General features: G+C 37.8%; 1 protein-coding gene across 1 annotated transcript; it reads left to right on the top strand.

The window, feature by feature from the left end:
- Window positions 1-4,337: 4,337 nt before the first annotated feature.
- On the top strand, window positions 4,338-14,827 carry LOC107827014 (putative disease resistance protein At3g14460). Its single transcript, XM_075221297.1, is given in 5 exon segments — window positions 4,338-8,795; window positions 11,285-11,792; window positions 11,795-12,002; window positions 12,190-12,257; window positions 12,672-14,827. Coding segments are annotated over 3 exon segments (1,908 nt in total). The 5' UTR covers window positions 4,338-7,574; the 3' UTR covers window positions 11,974-12,002; window positions 12,190-12,257; window positions 12,672-14,827.
- The last annotated feature ends 9,682 nt before the right edge of the window (window positions 14,828-24,509 follow it).

Below are 24,509 nucleotides of genomic sequence, written 5' to 3'. Positions count from 1 at the left end.
ATTATATCCTCTGTTCATGGGTCTCAGAAAAATATGTAATTGATAAAGTTTATCCGAAAGACATATTGATTTTATGTTATTCGAGAAATCTTATTAACGTATTTCTTATGTATTTCATGCATTTATACATGTACATTGACCCATGACCAGAAGGCGTTATATACGCGTATATTATATGTATATGGGATATGAGAAAAGGTTATGGCGTTATATACATACCACCACCTAATCAGCTGGTATACGTTGATGATTTTGCCCACAGTGGCTGAGATGATATGATGGGATGCCCTCAGAGGCTTGATGATGCTATGTACGCATATACCTATGCATGGTATGGCATTTATACGCACATGCATGACATTATAAGTTTTCATGATTCATAGAGCTATTCAAAATTACAGGTTGAGTTCTTTACTCCATGTTTCTTTTATATCTTTTATATACTACTGTCATGCCTTACATACTCGGTACTTTATATTTGTACTGACGTTATTTTTGCTTGGGGACGCTGCGTTTCATGCCTGCAGGTCCCGATAGACAGGTTGAGTGTTCTTCTAGTAGGCTATCAGCTCAGCAAAAAGGTGTTTGTGCACTCCACTTGCTCCGGAGTTGCCTATTTGGTCAGTATGATTTGAATATATATTATTTGGTATGGCGGGGCTCTGTCCCGACCTTTATGATATTTATGTACTCTTAGAGGCTTGTAGAAAAATGTCATGTATACGGATACTGGTATGGCCTTATAGGCCAGTACGTCATATGTATAAGTTGGTATTACACGATATATTCTACTTATCTCACGGCAGCTTCTCCGGCTCAGTTATCTATGATAGTATGATATAAAAAGATATGTCATGTTGGTACTCGGGAGAGTAAGGTATCGGGTGCCCGTCGTAGCCCATCGGTTTGGGTCGTGACATATAAAACGCTCCTCGGGTCCCTTTCCTGCACCCATGAAGGAGCTGCTACTGGAATTTGACGACATCATGCCACAAGACATGCCAAAGCGACTCCCACCTAGGCGCACTGTGGACCATGAGATTGAGTTGGTGCCGAGTGCGAAGCCACTTGCCCTGACGCCATACCGAATGTCACAACCCGAACTCACCGAGCTTCGGAGACAATTGACGGAAATGCTAGACACATGGATCATCGTACCCTCCAAGTCCCCATACGGGTCCCCTGTGCTATTCCAAAAGAAACATGATGGCAGTTTACGACTCTATGTGGATTACCGGGCTTTAAAAAAAATCACCGTGAAGAACAAATACCCTATTCCGCTAATGGCAGATTTGTTCGACAGACTGGGTGGTGCGACGATGTTCACTAAAATAGACCTGAGGACAAGTTATTGGCAAGTTCGGATTGCAGAGGGTGATGAACACAAGATGACCTGCGTGACAAGATATGGGTCGTATGACTTCCTGGTTATGCCATTCGGCTTGACTAATGCGCCAGCCACATTTTGCACCCTGATGAACCAAGTCTTCAGAGAATACATTGATTAATTCATGGTGGTATACTTGGATGACATTGTGGTATATAGCCAGACATTGGAAGAACACCTAGAGCACTTGCGGAAGGTCCTAACCCGATTGCGGGAGCACGAATTATATGCGAAACTATCCAAGTGCTCCTTTTCTCAGAAACAAATTGAATTCCTCGGACATGTCATCGAGGAAGGGCAGATCAAGATGCACCAACAAAAGATTCAAGCCATCACAAATTGGCCGCCGCCTAAGGATATACACGCCTTGAGGTCATTTCTTGTCCTATGCAACTTCTATCGGCGATTTGTGAAAAATTACTCCCTCATTGCAGTACCACTGACAGAACTTCTCAAGAAGGTCACACCCTGGGATTGGGGACCCAGGCGAGTAGAGGCCTTCAATACATTGAAAGCGGCTATGTCTAGTAGCCCCGTCTTAGCTCTCCCTGATTTGGCCAAGCCATTCGAGGTACAAATGGATGCCTCCGACTATGCCCTTGGTGGAGTCTTGCTACAAGAAGGGCACCCCGTAGCGTACGAAAGCCGGAAACTGAGGGATGCAAAGCGGCGCTATGCCACCTACGAGAAAGAATTATTGGCTGTCGTTCATTGCTTACGCCTTTGGAGGCATTATCTACTAGGAACCCCGTTCGTGGTCAAGACAGACAACATAACTGTTAGCCATTTCATGACCCAACCGAAGCTGAATGGTCAACAGGCTAGGTGTCAGGAACTCGTAGCAGAATTTCACTTCAACCTGGAGTACCGAAGTGGAAAGACTAATCATGTTGCTGATGCGCTCAGTCGGAGAGCTGATCTAGCATCAATGTGCCTACTCGCCAACCTAAGGGGAGCGAAGTAACCACCACCATAAAAGACCAGATACAAGATCTACTCATCAAGGATCTTGATGCTCAATATTTGGTTGATTTGGCAGGACAGGGCAAGACTCGCCAGTTCTACACAGAAGATGGTTTCCTGAAAGTGAAAGGGAACCAGCTTTATGTTCCTAAAGGAGGAGATCTGCGAAGGACTTTTCTGGCGGAATGCCACGATACTTTGTGGGCTGTTCATACCGGTGAAGAACGCACCATGGCATTACTTCGCCATAAATATTATTGGCCTCAAATGACAGATGACATCGCTCAGTATGTGAAGACTTGTCTAGTATGCCAGAATAAGTCGGATCACTTGACGTAAGCAGGACTCTTGGAACCACTAGCTGTCCCAAAAAGATCTTGGAAAAGCGTTTCCCTGAATTTCATCACCGGATTACCCAAGGTCGGAGATCTCACAACTATCCTGGTTGTGGTGGATTGGTTTTCCAAGTATGCTACCTTTATAACAGCCCCACAGTATATATCAGCAGAAGAAACAACTCGACTCTTCTTCTCTTATGTCGTCAAATATTGGGGCCTGCCTAAAGACATCGTTAGTGATCGCGACTCACGCTTCACTAGCAACTTTTGGACCCAACTCTTTAATTGTCTCGGGTCAAAATTGAGTCATAACTCAAGTTTGCATCCGCAATCGGATGGCCAGACGGAGCAATTCAATGGCATGCTGGAGGAATATATCTGCCACTTTGTAACCAGATCGCAGAAGAACTGGGTGAAGCTTCTATATGCTGCTCAGTTGTGTTTCAATTCACAAAAGAGTTTTAGTACCAACAAAAGTGCTTTTGAAATCGTTACCGGACAGCAACCGCTACTCCCACACACTGTGAATGCACCGAACATGTCAAAATCTCCTCGAACTGCTAGCTTCTCAAAAGAATGGAAGCAAAATTTGGAGATAATGCTGAGCTATCTTGTCAAAGCCCAAAAGCGGATGAAAAGGTATACTGATTAAAATCGTCGCTTTGTTGAATACCGAGTAGGAGACAAAGTGATGGTCAAAATCCCAAAGCGGTACTTGTTTGCAGGGGTCCACGACCCTCGCCTATTGCAAAAATATATTAGACCCTTGTCCATTGAAAGGCGCATTGGGTAAATTGCATACCAGGTGGATACCCCAACTTGGTGAAAAATCCATCCTGTTTTCCATGTCAGTCTATTGAAACCTTTTCGGGAAGATATGGAGGATCATTCACGGAGCCAACTCACAGTACCCAGTATTCGAGGTCCCAATTCAACAGGAAAAAGGCATGTTGAAGCTATTCTGGATGATCGAGTGATTCACGCCTCAAGAAAAGATCACCAAGAGTTCTTGGTGAAATGGCAGGGATGTGATGCTGAGGAGAATACCTGGGAGAGGGGAACAAACCTCAAAGCCTACAAGAGCCTACTGGATGATTATCTTGCAAGTAAGGCATCGATGACGTCGCCAACTTAGGTGGGGGAGAATATCATGGGCGGCTTTCCAGCCATGCCCCATGACCCCTTGGACGTGCCCCGTGGTGTCCTGGCAAGCCTCCCAATGCCGAGCGCCACGGTCGGCCCCACCGCTAGCCATCGTCAGCGCCCAGCCACAGGCAGGCACCAATAGCGCCGCGCGCACAGACCTTGATGCTAAAGACAAAGTTGCTGTCAGCGGACCTGTTTCTACCTTATAGAAGACTAAGTCCTTTTCATTGTAAATATAGAGTAGTTTTACTGCATTTTCTTTAAGCGTGCTTTTACAGCTTATTTAGGTCAAGTTATGTAACTTTGGTTTATGTTTTCTAATCATTATTAAGGGGACCGAGCAATCAAACTTTCTAGCCAGCAAACAATTTTCTGTACTGGTGTCTCTCCCCCCGACACCGTATTTTTTTTTGTAATAGCTTTCATTCAATGCAATCAAGTTTTCTTTCATTCTCAATTCTCTTTTGTGCTCTCTCTCAATTGCTGATGACACATTGATTTTTCCTATGACACTGACAATCTAGCCTAGCGTACGGAGGGGAATTCAGTTGGCGGACATCAATCGCACTGATATGGATTGCTCAGCCTTACGTTGCCCTTCCAAAGAATCTCAGGAAGGCGCCGCGTAACACTACGTCTGCCTCTATGTGAAGCCCAAAGCGACAGAATTCCGAAGAAAGTCCATACTACTACTCTTTCTCCAGATTTTCATTACTTTCTCAATTCCTCTTCTATTTTCCTTAAATCTCTTCCGATCTTCTCTCCTGCGTCTGAGTTTATGTGCTTCGCCGAAAAAGTTATCAGGTTAGTTATGTTTTGCCTGGAATTTCGCTTCCTTTACCCCAACTTTTGTGTATTTCTCTGAGAATAAGGGTCTTATATGTGTTTGAGAAAGTTCTTCAATGAATCAGACTTTCTATTCAATTTCTATTATTGTTTTTGGATTTAGTTTCTTGCTTTGATCGGGCGAAGAATAGTTTAATAATTTTGATTTTGGATAAACGGTGCGCCGAACAGGGATAGATTTTGAGGTTCTTGCGTGTGGTATGTCGATTTCATTGTTTTTGGTTCTCTAACGTGTTTGATTTTATTATTAAGAATTGAATTTTATGATTTGCCGGTAAACTCTTTGGAATGGATTTTACTATTTTTAGCAGAAGTAGAAGGGACTATCAGTTCAGGATTTTACTATTTTTAGCAGAAGTAGAAGGGACTATCAGTTCAGGTACGAACATAATTGAACTAGAATATGAGAAATTGCCTCAATGGACTATATTTTCTTTAGATATACAAAGTAGGGAAGGTATTTATGTTGCAGCTGTTAGTTCTATTTCACAAAAAAACTAACGGGAGGATATAACTTGCTAATCTATATATATTGAAGGCCATAAGAGAGGTAATGTGGCACTTTATTAGGCTAGAATTCCTATTTATCTTTTACCTCCATTTTTTAGGCTTTCCCCCCCTTTATTTTTTATTTTAATTTAATTTTAATGTAATATTTTAAAAGTCGAAAAGTCACCTCATTAATTCTCTATATAATTGTACCTGTTCAGACTACTAAAATCCTAAAAGTCACTATTAGATAAACAACGTTACTCTATAAGAATTAAAGTAATAATTATTATTTATCCTTGTGATTTTATGTGTAGTTTATTTCTTTTTCTTGGACTAGGAAGGAAAGGAGGTACATTGCAGCGTTGTGGGTAACAGGTATCAATATTTATTCCACTCGTATGTTAAAACCAGTACAATAGTTGATAATTGACAGTATTAAGATCACTTGGTGCAGAGCAGTTCTTCACTTCTTGGATATGACAGCAAATGGTAAGATCTAAAAGAGTATAAGTTTTGGGAGAATAAAAAATTCATAAACTTTTATCCACGTATGAAGTAAAAAGGTTTTACTTCCCCTTTCCCGTAATTGTTTACATATTTTTTTTTAATAAAATAAACATTAACTTCTCCTCCTCAGTTGAAATTTGAGAGGATTGTTCATCGAGTACTCTTTCGTTGTAAGAGTACAAAAATGAGACTATACTTTATTTATTTGGATTTGTTTTTCTGTTTAATCTTTCCTTTTATAGCATTTCCTTTTACATTTGTTTATATGTATTTCCGTATGCATGCCTTAGAATATTTGTATGTTTTTGTACTTTTGGTAGTATAAGAATTTTTCCCTACAATATGAACTAAATTTAGAAGAAATAAAGCATTTAAAGGAGTAGAGACATAAATTAACTTGTATTTTGGTCATTTTTGAAGTAAAATCATGCGATAAACTACTCTTTTTAAGTGAATAACTTTCAGGGTATTCATCAAATGTATAAACAAACTTACTTTCAACTCAACACTTTTGCTTAAACATATAAATGTTAATGCATATAATCAATTTCCATCACATAATGTTTGAAACTGATCTACAACTTTCGTCCAGTAATAAGAGTATAATATGTGATGCGTGAGTTATATACATATTCTGCCGTAGAAAAAAATTAATATTTAAGTGAAAAATATATAGTAGCAATCAACATTATTCACTTAATTTCGAATTGTGAACCACTAGCCCTCTAAAATTTCTGGACCGAAACCGAAAAGATTCTATCTTTTTTTCTCGCGGGATTGAAAGGAATAGTCCCTAAGGGGCTGGTCTTAGCTGGATGTCTCCAAAATTATGAAAGTGACACTAGGTAGCCACTCTAAAGGGATACTATTTAGGCGTTAGCTAGTTTGTTCTGAATTTCAGTTTTTCAGTTTAACTTTTGGGAAAAAATGTCCTGAAATTAAAATTTTTAGAGTACTGGTGAATCTCTAAATAGTATCTCTAAGAATGACTATTTGTGTACTTGTCCCAAATATAGCCCCCGACCTGCACACAATTATTGCTCTTTAATATTTTTCTACTAGATTGATAGAGTTTATGTTATTTACTTTACTTTATCTGTTAAGTTGTTCATCAAAGTCTACCAGGCTAGCATGATTTTGTTCTTCAAGGATTTTTTCTATCGGATTGGTAGAATTTATATATATTTACTTTACCTATCTATGAAATTATTCATCGAAGTATACCCGATTGGTATAATTTTTTGTTTTGTTTTAACAAAGTATTTTTCGAATTGCAACTTTAATTTCGATCATATCACCCCAAATCTGATCCAAATGATCTCAAATTTAAAATAAAACTTTCAAATACCAACATAATCAATTCCCAATCACCAATTTAGTCAAATAATAATAAATTAAAAGACCCACTTATCTTCTTTAATACTTTATAAGGTCCAACAATAAAATTTTGAGCTTTTTATAATAAATTACTAAATTAATATTTAAACTAAAAATTTAAGCATAAATTATGGAACATTCAAACGATTTTAATAATAACAGATCATTAATCTTTTACTTTCAATGATATGTTTTTTTTTATAGAAAACTCTCTCCCCATCCTCTCGGCGTAGTTTAAGCTAAGGTGCGCCGACCTCATCCATGGCAGGAAAGAGATCACGCGGTCAGCCTAGGAAGGAACAAATTAAGGTGGATGACAATATACCAAGACTCAAAAACACTGGAGGAAGCTCACATGCGGTTATGGCATCCATTTCTAGAGCTTCAAAGACACATGCGGAATCTGGAGTCTAGTATATATTTCATTAATAATCATTCTATTGCAAAACTTGTATGGATCTGTATCTATTCTGGAATTGCAAAGCGTGGCTGACATAAGGGAAGCTTTGAAGGCAAACATGAGGGGAAAGGAGCATATAGAGAAGTTATCATTGGAGTGGAGTGGAGATATTGCCGACAACTCACAAAATGAAGGAGACATACTTGATGAGTTACAACCAAATACAAACATAAAAGAAGTCGAGATCATCGGATATAGAGGGACAAATTTTCCAAATTGGCTAGTTGATCATTCCTTTCTTAAACTGGTGAAATTTTCTCTTACTGACTGCAAGGATTGTTATTCGCTGCCAGCACTAGGACAACTTCCTTCTTTGAAATTCCTTACCATTAGAGGGATGCATCTAATATCCGAGGTGACTGAAGAATTCTATAGTAGTTTGTCTTGCAAAAAACCATTTAACTCTCTTGAGACGCTTGAATTTTCAAAGATGCTAGAGTGGAAGTGGTGGCATGTATTAAGGAATGGGGAATTTTCTACACTTCAGTACCTCAGAATTGAAGATTGTCCCAAGTTGATTGGGAGGTTGCCTGAAAATCTTTGTTCTTTAACAACATTGAAAATTTTAAAATGTCCTAAACTCAATTTGGAGACACCTATCCAACTTTCAGGTTTAAAAGAGTTTGAAGTTGTTGGTTCTCCTAAGGTTGGAGTTCTTTTTGATCATGCTGAAATGTTTACATCCCTACTTCAGGGAATGAAGCACATAGTTAAATTAAATATTATTGAGTGTTACTCTCTTACATCCTTACCTATTAGCAGTCTGCCAAGTACCTTGAAGGAAATAAAGATATATCAAAATCAGAAATTGAAATTGGAGTTGTCAGTTAGTGAGATGATCTCTAGTAGAAGTAACATGTTTCTCGAGAGATTGACACTAGCTGGATGTTATTCTATAGATGATATACCAGCTGAGTTGGTCCCAAGTGCACACATTTTGAGAATTGAGCGTTGTTACCGCCTCATAAGGATTTTGATTCCCATTGGGATTGAGATACTCGAAATTAACAGATATGAGAATCTTGAAATACTTTCGGTGGCATGTGGGAATCAGACCACGTCATTGCATGATTTGCATAATAGCAAAAGTCAGAAGCTGAAGTAGCTACCAGAAGGAATGCAAGAATTCCTTCCATCTCTGAAGAAACTGGTACTAGAAAATTGTCCAGAAATCGAGTCCTTTCCTGAAGAAGGATTGCCCTTCAATTTAGAAGTCCTTCACATCATCGATTGCAAGAAACTGGTGAATGGCCGAAAGGAGTGGGGTTTACAGAGACTATAATTATGGCCAATATTTTAGCTAATGGAGTCCATCTCACATAAGTTTAAGTATCTTTGCAAAGTATAGACTTTGTTGGCAATATTCTTTGGGACCCAAAAATATTGCATTGTGTGTTGGACATCATTTGCACAAGTTGTATCTCTTCTTTTACACCTAAGAGGCCAAGACTTTTTTGCCTATAAAAGGGAAGGTCATTAGTTCATTTTAGACACACAAACAAGACTTGAGTCTTCATTTCTTGTTTCTTCCTTTCTTCCTTTATTAAGAGTGTTTTGTATGAGAGTTAAGTGTTGGGAAGCACTTGTGTGAACCCTTTCTTTGGAGTGATCTTGTGAGGTTATTCCCTTAGGGTATTTGGGATTAATTAGAGTATTTACTCTAATTTTGTACTCTCTTTTGTACTCTTATTTTTATAGTAAATTGCTCCTCTCCGCTTGTGGACGTAGGTTACTTTGACCGAACCACGTTAAATTTGTGTCTTCTTTATCTACTTTAATTGCCGTTGTTATCAACTTCCATTGTCTTTGTTATTGCCATTATACCATTGTTTGGCTATATTTCGCACTACCCGGGTTTCCAATCCTAACAAATTGGTATCAGAGCCGGATCTAACTGGGTTAGTTTCAATAGCCAAAATGACTCTAACAAAGACCTATGTTGAAAAATTTGACCGAAGTGCAAACTTCGGAATGTGGCAATTAAAGATGGAAGCTATCCTAGTTCACGATGGCTTAGACTTGGCGTTACAAGGAAAGGAGAAGACGACGGATAAAATAACGGACGAGGAGTTTGCCATCATAGACAAAAAGACAAAAACAGGTATCATTTTAAATCTCTCACATGAGGTTTTACGTGAAGTTTCTATAGAAACCACAGCTAAAGGCATGTGAAAAAAATTAAAAACCTTATATATGAAGAGGACGGTGGAAAATACACTTTACCTGAAGCAGAAGCTTTATACTATTCACTCTCATCTTGACACCTTTGACTCCATTCTTATGGATTTGAGTAATATAGATGCTAAAATTAAAGATGAGGATCAAGCCGTGTTACTGCTTTGTTCTCTACCCCCATCTTTTAAGCATATAAGAGATACTATAATTTATGCAAAGGATAATATCTCTTATAAGTATATTAAATCTATCTTAAAATCAAAAGATCAAATAGATAATGATATTACTAGGGAAGCTAGTGGAACTCAAGCGAAAGTTGGCTTGTCTGTTAGGGGCAAATCCGACTCCATATCCAGATACAATAATTTAGAGTGTCGCTATTGTCATAAGAAAGGTCACAATATCTTCGAATGCTATAAGCTGAAAAATAAAGAAAAGCAACGAAGCAAGTGTAGTTGCTGATGAGACTGAAGGAACTATTTTTTTAGCAACTAATAATAGTTTCAAATCTAACAATGAGTGAATTTTAGATTCGAGTTGTTCTTATCATATGCATCACAATCGTTATTTATTTACCACATATGAATCTATTGGAGGTAGAGTTGTCTTGATGGGCAACAATGCTGCTTGTAAAGTTTTTGGAAAAGGTACAGTCCGAATCAAGCACGATAGTGTGGTGAGAATTCTCACTAATATTAGACATGTTGCTGACTTGAAGAAAAGTCTCATCTCTTTGGGCACTCTAGAATCTCTTGGGTGCAAGTACACAGGTGAATGTGGAGTTCTGAAAGTTTCTCATGGTGCTCTTGTGATCATGAAAGCACACAGATCTGGTTCGTTGTATACTTTATTGGGATCCACTGTTATAGGCCTTACTACAGTTTCAGTATCATACAACTTGTCTGATTTTGATGGCATTAAATTTTGACATATGCCCATTGGGGCTTTTTGTGGAGAAGGTGGAAAAAATTTACTATATCACCCAAAATTAGGCCAAGGTGGAGACTTGTAATTATGGCCAATATTTTGGCTAATGGAATCCATCTCACATAAGCATAAGCATCTTTGCAAAGTGTAGACTTTATTGGCAATATTATTTGGGACCCAAAAATATTGCATTGTGTGTTGGACATCATTTGCACAAGTTGTATCTCTTCTTTTACACCTAAGAGGCCAAGACTTTTTTGCCTATAAAAGGGAAGGTCATTAGTTCATTTTAGACACACCAACAAGACTTGAGTCTTCATTTCTTGTTTTTTCCTTTATTAAGAGTGTTTTGTATGAGAGTTAAGTAGTGGGAAGCACTTGTGTGAACCCTTTCTTTGGAGTTATCTTGTGAGGTTATTCCCTTAGGATATTTGGGATTAATTAGAGTATTTATTCTAATTTTGTATTCTCTTTTGTACTCTTATTGTTATAGTAAATTGCTCCTCTCCGCTTGTGGACATAAGTTACTTTGACCGAACCACGTTAAATTTGTATCTTCTTTATCTACTTTAATTGCCGTTGTTATCAACTTTCATTGTTTTTGTTATTGCCATTATACTATTGTTTGGCTATATTCCGTACTACCCGGGTTTCCGATCCTAACAGAGACTTCCGTGTCTCACAAGTTTACGCATCTTCCATGATGGCAGTGACCAAGAGATTCTTGGTGATGAGAATTGGGAGTTGCCTTGCTCTATTCGACGTCTTTGGGTATCCAATCTGAAAACATTAAGCAGCCAAGTTATCAAAAGCCTCACCTCACTTGAATTTCTATTTACTTACAATTTACCTCAAATTCAGTCACTGCTAGAAGAAGATCTTCCCTCGTGTCTTTCTCATCTAACATTAAATGATCATCATGAGCTCCATTCACTACAAACCGAAGGTCTTAGGCGCCTCACTTCGCTTCGAAGCCTAAAGATATACCACTGCCATCAACTCCAATCCATTCCAGAATCAGCCTCCCTCTTTGAGTTGTTTATTGAAAACTGCCCTAATCTCCAATCTCTTCAAGTAAAAAGAAAACCGTCCGTCCTCTCTCTGCTGCATATCTGTCACTGTGGTAATCTCCAACCTCTTCCAGAATCAGCGCTGCCTTCCTCCCTATCTAAGCTGTTTTCTTTCATTGCCCTAAACTCCATTCTCTTCCTGTAAAAGGGATGCCCTCTTCCATCTCTACACTATGGATTCACAACTGTCCATTGCTCAAACCAAGTCTAGAATTTGAGGAGGGGGATTACTGGCCAAATATTTCTCAAATTCCCACCATAAAAGTCGATGAGGAATACCTCTAATGATTATGACGAGTGGTGCTCTGATAAATGTAAGTTTTTTTTTCCAGTAGCTCTTATTTGTTGTTACTACTTCTTTTTGCTTGTTTGTTAATTCTTTCCCTTTGTTAAATTTTGTTGTCAAGGCTATTGCACTGTGAAGCTGAAGCATATATGAAATTAATAATGTGCACCTAAGTAGATCTCAACAACAATTCACGTTAGTTTCCCTTTTTGCAGTGAGTTGAGATGGTTCACTCCTGAGATTTGATCTGTCTTCTGGGACTTAAATGTCTAAGTGAAGAAAGGTACTTCTCTTTTGTGTGGAATTTGGCAGTACTACTACACTTTTGCAAGTGAAGAACATCTCCATTTTCTTCTATGTTCGGTTGATCAGTTTCTCTGTTCTATTTTGAATCGATATAATGTCAGTTCTTTCAGTTTGTAGCTGAAATTTGCCTCCAGATCCTATGCAAGAACTCCTTCCATTTCTCGCGAATTCTAGTTATTTGATTCTCAGAAAATGAGTCCTTTTGTCATCTATGAAACTCTGATGGTTGTTCACTGCTCAATCTGGATTTCAAAATTAAGAAAATGGAAATTCTAATGTAAAAGAAAAGGAAAAAAAACAAGATCTTTGACATGCAGACATTTAGCTTAACATTCTTACGTTTGAGTATTATCATCTGAATAACTTTTGTAAACTTGTCTATTTTTATTAGGATTCTGGCATCAGTACAAAGTTTGCTAGATCAGATGTTGCTCAATATGGGAAGGAAAAGATGGGTAGAGAGTTGTCAAGGTTCACTCCTATAGGAATACGGGGACTAGTTTTGAAATATTCCAGAGACCTTTTTTCCCCACTCAATGTGGTAGTACGAGGATGTAGTTCAACTTTTGGACTATAATTAAAGAATGTTTTCCCATTTATTGGTTAGGTAATTAAGGAGTTCATTTGATCAATATGGTAGTAAGACGATAAAGCTCAAGATAATCTGAAGCCTTCAGAAGAAAGGGAAGATTTTTAAATTTTAATTTAGTTTCTCCAAGTGCTAAGCGATTAGACAAACCTCTGTCTTCGTATAACCAAAATATGAATATATGAAGGAAGAAACTCTTTACTCGCTCAAGTAGTATATTCAAATTGAATAACTCAGTCTCTTATATCTTGGAACATTGTGGTAACTTGTGTGATTTAAATACATTATACAACTATAACAAAAGGAGCATTGTTATTTGTATTTAAATTTACAGTAAAGTTTGAACAAAAGAGTTCTTATTTTGGGATCACAACTCAGTGGTGTTGTTCCATGTGCATGAGTGATAACTAACCTTCCTCAAGTCCGAAAAATGCTGATAACTTGTGTTTACTGACACATTGTGCTAAAAGATGTGCATAAAGTTTCCTCTTTGGTGGTTGAGGTTAGATAAAGAAAACATATTCTACTTTTAACTTGTTTCCTCTCTTTGTGAAACTCCTGTAGTACCAAAGAGTGTGAAACATATATTGCGGTGCATTTCTGAAATAACTAAATAAATATGTTTCGCGTTGAAAGTAGGAGATATGTCTCAACTATGACTATCATTTGAAAGTAGAGTCAAATGTTTGGAATCACAATCTCCATGCTTATAAGTTCGAGTCTTCAGAAGACATTTAAAGCATGAATGTGCAGTACGCCCACCAGGTAGAATAGAAGCAGCAACACCAGAAGTCACAAGAAACTTTTTCTTCATATGCTTATTTGGAATTTACATCTAATACTAACAATTGTTGTGACCATGAAAACATATAGTTGCTTTAGCTGCATTTTGATATAAGTACATATACTTCTCGCACTTGAATACGCATTTCATATTATGTGTTCTGCTCATGAAGACAAACAAAGCTCTTCTTTTACACTTTATTCTCAATTTGAGTTACTGGAATCTTGCTATGGGCAAAGTGCCAGTGTATAATTTTACTTTCTGTAACCAATCTTTCTTATAGTTACTTTTGGAATTCTTTGTTAAAATCATTGTATACTTTAGGTTGGACTATAACAAAGAAAAGATAGAGACAGCGAGTGACACAGTGATTGGAAACAAGTAGTATTTCGGTTATGTTGTATGACAAAAGCTACTGTTACTGCACAAAATACTCATGCTCAATTATGTTTTATTTGTATTGCAAGGTTAACGATAAAATTTTGGACAAGCTCTAAACTTTGTTGCTTAAGAGGCCAACGTAATTTGTATTCTGCTTATTGCTTAAGAGAAAATATAGTTGTTTTGCACTCTGCTTAGATAAAATCTGAATATACTACATAGATGTTGGGACCGGGCATACCGAAGTTGGTCGACCAAGGGTAGTTTCGAAATTCCGCATATATTAAGGGATAAATTGGTAATTCTGCCACTTATGCCATAGATACATCTTTGCATATTCCGTAGCTATCAATATCTCTCTCTATAAGAAGCACTCCCTCAATCTCTCTCTTCATAAGCAAACATACTTCTTCATCCTAAGGTGCTTCTTTTCTTTTTTCAATTATTGTTATGTTTTTGTCTGCTTCGTATTCTCTATCTCTGTTTCACAAGCCATATATGTAGGTTATAGTTTCCAAAGGGCAACAATGCAGACGAAGAAGATAAATTTTTCAGAAATTGAGTATACTAAAGGAGCCAGTCTTCCCTATATCGTGACAAAGAAATAACAAATATTGAAGTAGACTATGCACATATGGTATTTGATGATATGCCTTACCCATCTAATGTTGTTGTGTGCTTACTAATTCCTTTGAGCATTTGCTTTTACTATTTTGTTTCTTTTTTTGATGTTGTTATTTATTTACACTTTTTATACATCGAATCTAAAAAATGATGCACTTTTTTATCGAAACAGTTTGTGTATTTACCTTTTGATCTTTAATGGTGTCGTTGAGACAAATGTTTTCATGGTATTGATTCGAAATTTCTTCGGTCTCTTTGGAAACGCGGAAGGTGATGCCTCCACTAATAGCTACTTCCTAACTGATGTTTGATAGGATGGAGCAAGAGAAAGCTCCAAAGAAGAGACCAAACCCAGCATATGGTCATTTGTTCACATAAACGTAATAAAATTGAAAAAGAGGAAGTATTAAATAGGAGTATCGGAGAGAGGTAAGTGACATAAAGATACTCTTTCAAAGCCGGGATGAACCTTTAAAATAATTCTTTGTACTTGAAAGCAAAAAGGGTACAATAATTTATTTTTACAGTGTTGCCGTTTAGTAATTCAGATGGTGTGCGAATGTGAAATCTTTCCAAAATTCTGCTGTTAGATTGTGATGGTCCTATTGAAGTTTAGGTACATAGTATATTCAACAGTCTCATCTTTCACAACAGGAAATTCTAAGACGAAATGTTAAGAAAAGCAAAGGTCATGTCTTTGACCACCCTTTCTTTAGTTCATCATCAAGACAAAGCCAAGTTGGTTGCATATTTAAATGAAATGAAAGAAGTGAAAGTTAGGATGCTTGTAGTGTTAAATTATGATGCTTAAGGTGTTACACTCCATGTTTCCATACGTGGAAGTACGCTATAAGTAAATTGATGTAAGCTCGGAAATGAGATGTTACATTCCGCATTTTCATACGTTAAAGTTTTGTCATAAGTTAATTGACGTAAGTTCGGGAATGAGATTATTTTGGGATTATAAGTATTACGTTATTTCAAACAAGTGATAAGTAAATTCCTGAAGGTGAGAGGGTAAGCAAATCGAAAAAGATGAGTTTCGTCGAAGTTTGTCATTTTGAGATAAAATACGGTCCAAGCTACAATGCCCCGTATATATAGACTTGTGCCATACAAGGTACCACATGACCATGATAGTGAGATGTATAAGGTATATTAAAAGTGAGTAGTATTTTAATTAATTTGAGATAATTCTTAATTATGTGGATAATTGATTAATTGTGGGGATAATTATGATTAAGTAGATAAGGATCTTTTTGGGGCTGTCACTTGGCATTAAGCTAAGCCAAAGTGGCACCAATATACATGATGAGTCATTAAGACATAAAATGCCTTGGTTACACGTAAGAATGAACCTTTGCTTGGTCACTTTATTGATAATATAACTTGAAAAATAAGAATGAAGTTATGGCATGCTTGCATAAAATGCCTTGGTTAAACGTAAGAATTCTTGGAAACTTTTCTTGGTCTCTTTATTGATAATATAACTTGGAAAATAAGAATGAAATTATGACATGCTTGCCACTTTAGAACTTAGACCAGCAACATTGGTGATTAACGGGTTTAATGGTTATTCGTCATTTCAAATGTTATCTTTCAATAGAGTGAACATTAGTAGGATAAGAAATAAAGTGCTATGATATCAAAAATATCATACGGATTTTTTCCTATTTCGATCCACCGTTACGTGATTTTTCGCAATTGACGTATGTTAGATGGATTGTCAAGAGAATCAACTCAGGTATGTTAAGGCTATCCCTTCTTTCTTTTTGGCATGATCAATACGATACAAACGAAACGAACAAATGCACAATTTTCATAAATGACTCTTTCATAGAAGTACTAGGGGTGTCTATATTCTTGATTTCCCATGTGAATTATTATTATATCTTCTGTTCATGGGTCTCAGAAAAATACGTATTTGATAAAGTTTATCCGAAAGGCATATTGATTTTATGACATTCCGAGAAATCTTATTAATATATTTCTTATGCATTTTATGCATTTATACATGTGCATTGACTCATGACCAGATGACGTTATATACTCGTATATTATATGTATATGGGATATAGAAAAAAGTTACGACGTTATATACGCACCACCACCTGATCAGCTAGTATACGTTGATGATTTGCCCATAGTAGCCGAGATGATATGATGGGATGCCTTCAGAGGCTTGATGATGTTATGAACGCTTATACCTATACATGGTATGATATTTATACGCATATGCATTGTAAATATTAATGATTCACAGAGTTATTCAGACTTACATGTTGAGTCTTTTACTCCATGTTTCTCTCATGTCTATTATTTACTGATTTTCATTCCTTACATACTCGGTACATTATTTGTACTGACGTCCCTTTGCCTGGGGACGCTGCGTTTTATGCCCGCAGGTCCCGATAGACAGGTTGAGAGCCCTCCAAGTAGGCTATCAGCTCGACGGAAGATGTTGGTGCGCTCCATTTGCTCCGGAGTTGCTATTTGGTCAGTATCATTAGGACATGTATTGATTGGCATGGCGGAGATTTGTCCCGACCTTTATGACAATTATGTATTCTTAGAGGCTTATAGACAGATGTCATGTGTACGGGTATTTGTATGGCCTTGTCGGCCTATGTTTTGAGTTTATAAATGATCATGTTGGCCTTATAGGCCCGTTTGTCATGTATATCAGGTTGGGTCGTTCTATGTCGGGTAATTCCCTCATGTTTACTCTGTTTATCTCATGACGTCCCTTCTGGCCCACTTACCTATGATGATGTAATAAGAAAGATACGTTATGTTGGTACTCGATTGAGTAAAGTACCGGGTGCCCGTCGCGGCCCATCGGTTTGGGTCATGACAAAAGTGGTATTAGAGCAGTTTTGTCCTAGGGAGTCTACAAGCCGTGTTTAGTAGAGTCTTGTTTATGGGTGTGTTGTGCACTACACTTATAAGCAGGAGGCTACAGGGCATTTAGGACTGTCACTCTTTTTTCTTACTCTAGATCGTGTGGTAGAGCTCAGTTGTAAGAACTCAATTTCCTAAACTCTATCTTATTCATAATACGACGATGCCTGCATCCAGGAAGACGGTTGGTAAGAGATATAGTTGCGGAAGAGTTGAGTCAGAGGAACTCGATTTTTGCATCATGCTTATGATGGATAAATATGAGGTATTCAGCAGATCATGTGTGTACTAAAACGTGTAAGCTTCTTGATAAGGATCCCTAAGGCAAGAATGTCTGTCCACTCTTACTGTAAAAAGGAATAAGAGAATCGGAAGGTAGACACAAGTTTCAGCAAGTAAAAAAAGCAAGGTGAAGAAGGATACATGGTACCCAGTTAATGAAGATTAACAATATTTACAATTCAAGCAGAGAAATATAAGCATTTTTGAGTTACCTTCAATTGTAACAGAGGTATGTACAATTAGTGACACCCATCTCAGTTATGATCTATGGGAGCCAACAGATATAGTTTAAGAGAAGGACGGGATATCAGGATCCAACTGGAGTTAAAGTAACCCAAAATGTTGGATGGATTGTTAGCGTTAACTAACATTCCGAAGGATATTGCGAATGTGCTAATAGATCTCCTTGTGAGACACCCAGATGGTGCGCTCTAAAATAGTACAGCTAGATATGAGTACTGCAAAGATAGGCACTGGAAGACTTGAAGGGATAAATATTACCTTAGTGTGGCTCCCGTCCCTAGTAGAGAGAGAATGTTAGGCAACCTGAAGAGCCAGTAGATGGAGCAGGGGGAGATAAAAGCAAAAGAATATCTTGTTGAAGTTTTCAGAATAAAGTGATAGACAGAAATGTTAGCAGGAAAATAAGCAGAGGATTAATGAAGCATTATGAGTAAGATATGATACATAGATGGCAAGGGTAGATCAAGAAAATGATAGTATTACAGAGTCTATAGTCAAGTGAAGGAAAATACGAGAGGTGACAGGCCTTGAGATAACAAAAGAGTATAGGCCATAAAGTCATATCCTCATTTCGAGAAATAAGTTCGTGACTCCAACATGACTACTGGAAGGAAAAGTTAGACCCCAGAATAATAGAAATCAGTATGGGCTGGTGAACAAGATAAACTAAACATGAATTGGGGACTGCGTGATTTGATAATAGTCGGCATCATGAGAATTTCAGAGATTGCATCCCGATGATAATAGAATGGACGACAGAAGAATACCCTTTAAAGGTCATTTAGGAAGACGCTTCCCTAAAGCAAGTAAGGTGAGCAAAGTTAAGCTTAAGGGATTGTATGTGCCAGTTACACTAAGTGTCACCCTGGCGAGTAAGGAATTTCGTTTTCCTTGGTAACAAAAGGATTATCGAGAGGCGGTTAAGGATCATCGATGATGTGGAAAGACGCCAAAGATGAAGAGGTAAAACATCTATACGTAGATCATCGTAGCACTAAATCTTAGTACTCCCCTAAAGGGGGGAATATGGAGTGATGTGGCATTAATCAGAATTTAGTGGTTCTAGTAACTATGGAATGGTAAAGGAAGAATGCGATAAAAATGAGAAAGGGATAAGATTGCACTTATTCAAATCCTACCGATATGCTACGATTCCAGAACATTATGCAAACACGACGTCAAGGAGAGGAAGTAAGGATTCCTACCTGAGATGTTATTAATAAATAAGGAGCCAGTGCGAAACGTAACTTAAGACAAAGGGAATAACCCAAGAGGGATTACGCAGAATACAAATATGAGAATGGACCAACGAGCAGTTAGTAGTTGATTCAGGAAGAGTCTGGTTATGGCTAGACAAGAGGTTACAGACAAATCAATAGATCGTGCAAGATAAACATAGTGAACCCCAACATAGGAATTCAGTCTCGCATATACAACATCGTGACCCTTGAGAAATATTCAGATAAGAGTTGGGTAGTTAAAGGTACCGTATGAATGTTATGGAAATAGAAGATAGTCTCACTGGGAAGACAGTCAAAACTTCAGTTCAAGAGCAACCCTACAAGCACAAGGGCATGGAAATAAGTAACTACGGATAATTATAGCCGAGGAAGAACATCAAAAATTCCGTCAAGTATATGATGTGATAAGCTCGTAGCTTTACAAGAGTTAGAGGGTCCTCCCTAAGTACTACAATGAAAGACTAGTTGAGAAAATAAGGAAGAAGGCTTCAACCTAAGCATAGTAACTTGAAGAAGAAATGGCCATGTAAAAACAGATTCACTACAATATTGTATGCACTCTATAAGAAAATGACACCTACTGTGGCTAATGAACGGGAAGTAAAATCAAAAGTAATATTCGAGATCATATGAGTTGCACGAAAATTTCGGCATGCATGGGAACTAAGATAAGCTATGTAAGCATGCAACAAGTGGCAAAACGACTAGCAAAAGTAATTGCTTATATTTAAAGAAAGTTGAGAAGGAACGAAAGGAATTATTCGATCAGTGATCGAGAGTGAGTTACGTTATGAATGCATTTAAGATTTATAGTTATGACTGTTAAATACAGTCTCCCTTTAGCATGCAGCACTTTGCTTTATAAAGCATCCTAACAAAACCTTTTAAGTGTACAAAAACATATTCCATAACATGTTTCTTTTGTATGCCCCAGAATAGATTTGAGTACTTGTATAGCTCTATTAACAAAAATACTAAATTGCTGTACCCTCACTAGTATTTTTTTTTCTCTTATTAACAAGGGACAGTTGAGGAACTTGGGGGTCGTTAGGGGCAATTTCGGAAGACTGTAAATGTTTTGGCCTAAGGCACGTGCTAACTTTACCTTAATTTTGGCACGTTCCCTTACACCGCTCAAACGAACATCTACACTCTGCTTCCTCCAGCTTTTGCACAGCCTTGCTATTTTTCCTCCAAATTTTCCCAGCTGCTCAACTCCTCCTCCAATTTCCTTTGTCTCTCTTCCTGCATAGTTTATTCGCATTCGTTGTACAATTACAAGGTAAGTATTGCTTTCTTATTTCCTGTTTTTTGGAATAGCTGTTGCTGCCAAAGCTTTCACATGCCAATTTTATGTGGGAACTCAAATTTTTGTTTTAATTACTCTTCTAATGATCCTATTTGTGCGAGGAAAGCTCCTTCTTGATTTTTATTTGCTTTTGTGTTTGAAATCTGGTCCTTTATGGTGGACTGTCATTTTAAAGTTTGGACCCTTTCTATTCTGTCATGGGGAAAAATTGAACTGGAGTTCCGTTTTTATCTTTTGGAATTTGGACTGGAGTTACGCAGCTTCTTCCTTTTTCGCTTAGTCTTTTGTGTCGAAGTAATTAATCTCCATGTGAAATTATCTACAACTTGAGTGGAGAATAATGGAGTCGGATTCACAAGCGATTTTTAATAGCAATATATTCCATTTCAACACAGTACAGAAGCACTTGCTACTTCTTGTTTCTTGTTTCCTTCTCCATCCAAACACAGTAGCTGCTTGAGAGAGTGTGTGTGTGTGTGTTGACAAAAGTGCAGGAGAGTGTTATAGTGTGCCTGTCGTTTAAGGATTTCTTACTAAGGTTTTAGTCATCGAACAATTTGATGTTTAAGTCCTCTGAAGCATACACAATTTACTGGAGCTTTTGCGTCTGCAAGAGAAAATTAAAGTCACTACCATGTAAAACGAACAATTCTTTAGTATATCTCCTAAAGTTTTTAAATGTTGTTGTTGTTTAAATTTAGGGAACATGAGACTAAAACTGATAAGAAATAGATTAACTTTGTTGAATGGCATAACATACGAAAGGTATACAATGGGCGAAAATTCAACGTACATATCAGTTATGAAGTAGAGGTGTAACGACCCGATCGGTCGTTTTGAACATTTGCATTCCGTTCAGCTATTTGAAGTCATGAGTAGTTTCGTATGATGTATTATGACTTGTGTGAATTGTCGGTTTTGATTTTCAGGTGATTCGGAATTTGATTTGGAAAATGATTCTCAACTAGGAAGCTTTAAGTTGGAAGAGTTGACCAAGTTTGACTTTTGAGTATTTGATCTTGGATCGGAGTTTTGATGATTCCGTTAGGTCCGGATGATGATTTTGGACTTGGGCGTATGCCCAGAGTTGCATTTGGATATTTCTAGAAGGTTTTGGCACTATTTGGCTAAAATTGGAAATTTGAAGGTTTGGAATGTTCATAAGTTTGACCAGGACTTGAATTTGATGATATCGGGTTCAGATTGTAGTTTCGGGAATTGAAATAGTTTTATTATGTCATTTGGGACTTGTGTGCAAAATTTGAGTTTATTCCGAGTTGATTTGATATGTTTCGGCACGAGTTTTGGAGGTTGAAAGTTCAAAAGTTCATTAAGTTTAATTTAAGGTGCGATTTGTGGTTTTGATATTGTTATGCGTGATTTGAGGCCTCAAATATGTTCGTATTATGTTATGGGACTTGTTGGTATCTTCGGACGGGGTTCCGAGGGGCTTGGGTGAGTTTCAGACGTGGTTCAGATCATTCTTGGTCATGTTGGCAATTCTGGTGTTGTTTCTTCGCACATGCGCATATTTGGCCGCAGGTGCGGACGCGCTTATGCGATGGATTTCTCGCTTCTAGAAAGAGGAGGTGTTGTGGTGATTTCCGCTTCTGCGGAGGGAAAAGCGCAGATGCGCAAGCGCTTCTGCGGGGTCAAAATCGCTTATGTAAGAATGGGTACGAGCTGGGTGTTCGCTTTTGCGGTGGGGCAGGCGCTTCTGCGGAGTCGCAGGTGCGGTCTTGGTTCTTTAAGTTGTAGCCGCAGATGCGACGTGTTGTCTCGCGAATGCAAGGCCGCAGGTGCACCATTTCTGTCCGCAAATGCGAAAAGGCCTGGGCAAAAGCATATATTTCGAAGGTTTGTTGATTTATTCACATCTTGAGTTGGAAGCTCAGATTTGGGTGATTTTAGAGGCAATTTTCACCACATGCATTGGGGTAAGTATTTTCTGCTCGGTTTTGATTATATTTCATGGATCTATCTTCGTTATTGGCATTTGATTTATGAATTTCAAAGAGAAATTTGGGGCTTTTGTCTAAAAGTTCATAAAGTGAGTTTTTGAGTTTTGAACATCGATTCAGAGTCGGATATGAGTGAAACTAGTATGGTTGGACTCGTAATTGAATGAGTTGTCGGATTTTGTGAGTTTTGTCGGGTTCCGATGTGCGGGCTCAGATTTGACTTTTTGGTTGACTTTGGGGCTTTTGATTAAAGATTCGACCTTTATCGATTGAGTTTGTTCCCTTTAGCAGTATTTGATGTTCTTGATTTGCTTTTGGCTAGTTTCGAGCCGTTCGAAGGTAGGTACGTACGGGATGGCATTTCTAGAGTATTGTTTGACTTGCTCGGTATTGTTTTGACTTGTTTGAGATAAGTATATTATCTAAACTTGGTTGAGGCACTAGTTGCCTGAATTATTTGAGATAGCTACGTGCTATAGGTGCGCACATGTATGGGGTTTGAGCCCATGTGCTAACACCAAGGGTATTTATCCATGCTCGGGTTGTGCTTCATAAGCCAATTACTGATTGCTCAATCGATTTATCTTCATATCTCAATTCTAAGTAACTCTCCTTGAGGCTTTGTCTTTGCCTTAATTTACCCCTCACTCTAGCTTCTTGAGAATCAAGTCCAATTATGTTTATCATTAGTTGGCACCTCTAGCAAGGAAGTCGTTACTGTTTCTTCTCTACCATTTGTACTTATACATTATTATAGAGTCGTTACATATTTGTAGGGTCTGAGTAAATACAATCTCATTTGTTTCAAACCTCTCGTCGTAATCCTTCTTACTGCTCTATCACTAAGGGAACCACATTATTCTGCCTCAATACTATATCGTACCATCTTTTTCCCTAAGGAGAGTAATTAACTCCTTATGCTCTTGAATTCCACTCTTGTAGAGGTCACATCGTTACCTCTTCACCTCTTGCAATTCTTCGCACTTTCGGTGGCTTATAACTTGCCTTAGGGATAATCTTTCCTTACTAGGGCAACTGGATCACTTATATGCATGTAATGTCGTATACTCATATGCATTTTTGATATTGATGAGCTTAGGTTTGCTCATGACGCTTGTCTGAGGGAGACTTGTTTCTAATAACCCTCAAAGGTTGTTCTGCTATCATTCATCCTCTTACAGCCTAATCATTCACTTAGCATATATTACAATACCAACTATTACAGAAATCATTCGAGTTCCTAACTTGCATATGGTTATATTAGGTTACTACCCAATATTGGTATTTCTTAATCCAAAGGCTAGATTGATCTTATGATATCTCTTATTGAAGCCGCCAATTCACTTCTTGTAATTACGACTTATACCTTTTTATAATCCAAAACTTGCCTTCTCTTGCTTTCTTTTCTTCTAGATTATGAACCTCATCGTACTACTATACTTTAGTTCATAATCGTTAACCATTTCCCATACCTACTCATAAAACTTCACTTATCCTTCTATCTATCCTTACTAAGGCTGGCAAGTGGGCCGATCCAGGTCCGGGACCGCGGGCCAAACTGGCTAAACGGGCCAAGACCGTTAGACCCGGTTTTAGTGGACCTGGGCCAGTCTCGTGGGTCGGTCCTATGCTTTGGGCCCGCCAGGCCCGGGACGATTTGGCCCGCCAGGGACTGGGACCGGACCGGTCCCTTAGCGGGCCAAACGGTCCCAACGGCTATATTTAAAAAAAAATTTTAAAAAAATATAGCCGTTGGTTATTTATAAAATAGCCATTTAACCCCTCCCCAACTTTGTTTTAACCCAAACTTTTTATAATTATATTTTTTCCCTATTTTCAACTATAAATACCCCTTCATTCTTTCATTTTTCTTACAAAATCATCAATCTATCACAATTTCTCTCTAATTTTCTT

Source organism: Nicotiana tabacum, chromosome 9, assembly GCF_000715075.1.
Source record: "Nicotiana tabacum cultivar K326 chromosome 9, ASM71507v2, whole genome shotgun sequence".
NCBI lineage: Eukaryota > Viridiplantae > Streptophyta > Magnoliopsida > Solanales > Solanaceae > Nicotiana > Nicotiana tabacum.
Note: the sequence above shows the minus strand (reverse complement) of the source record. Positions and strands in the feature narration are given on the sequence as shown.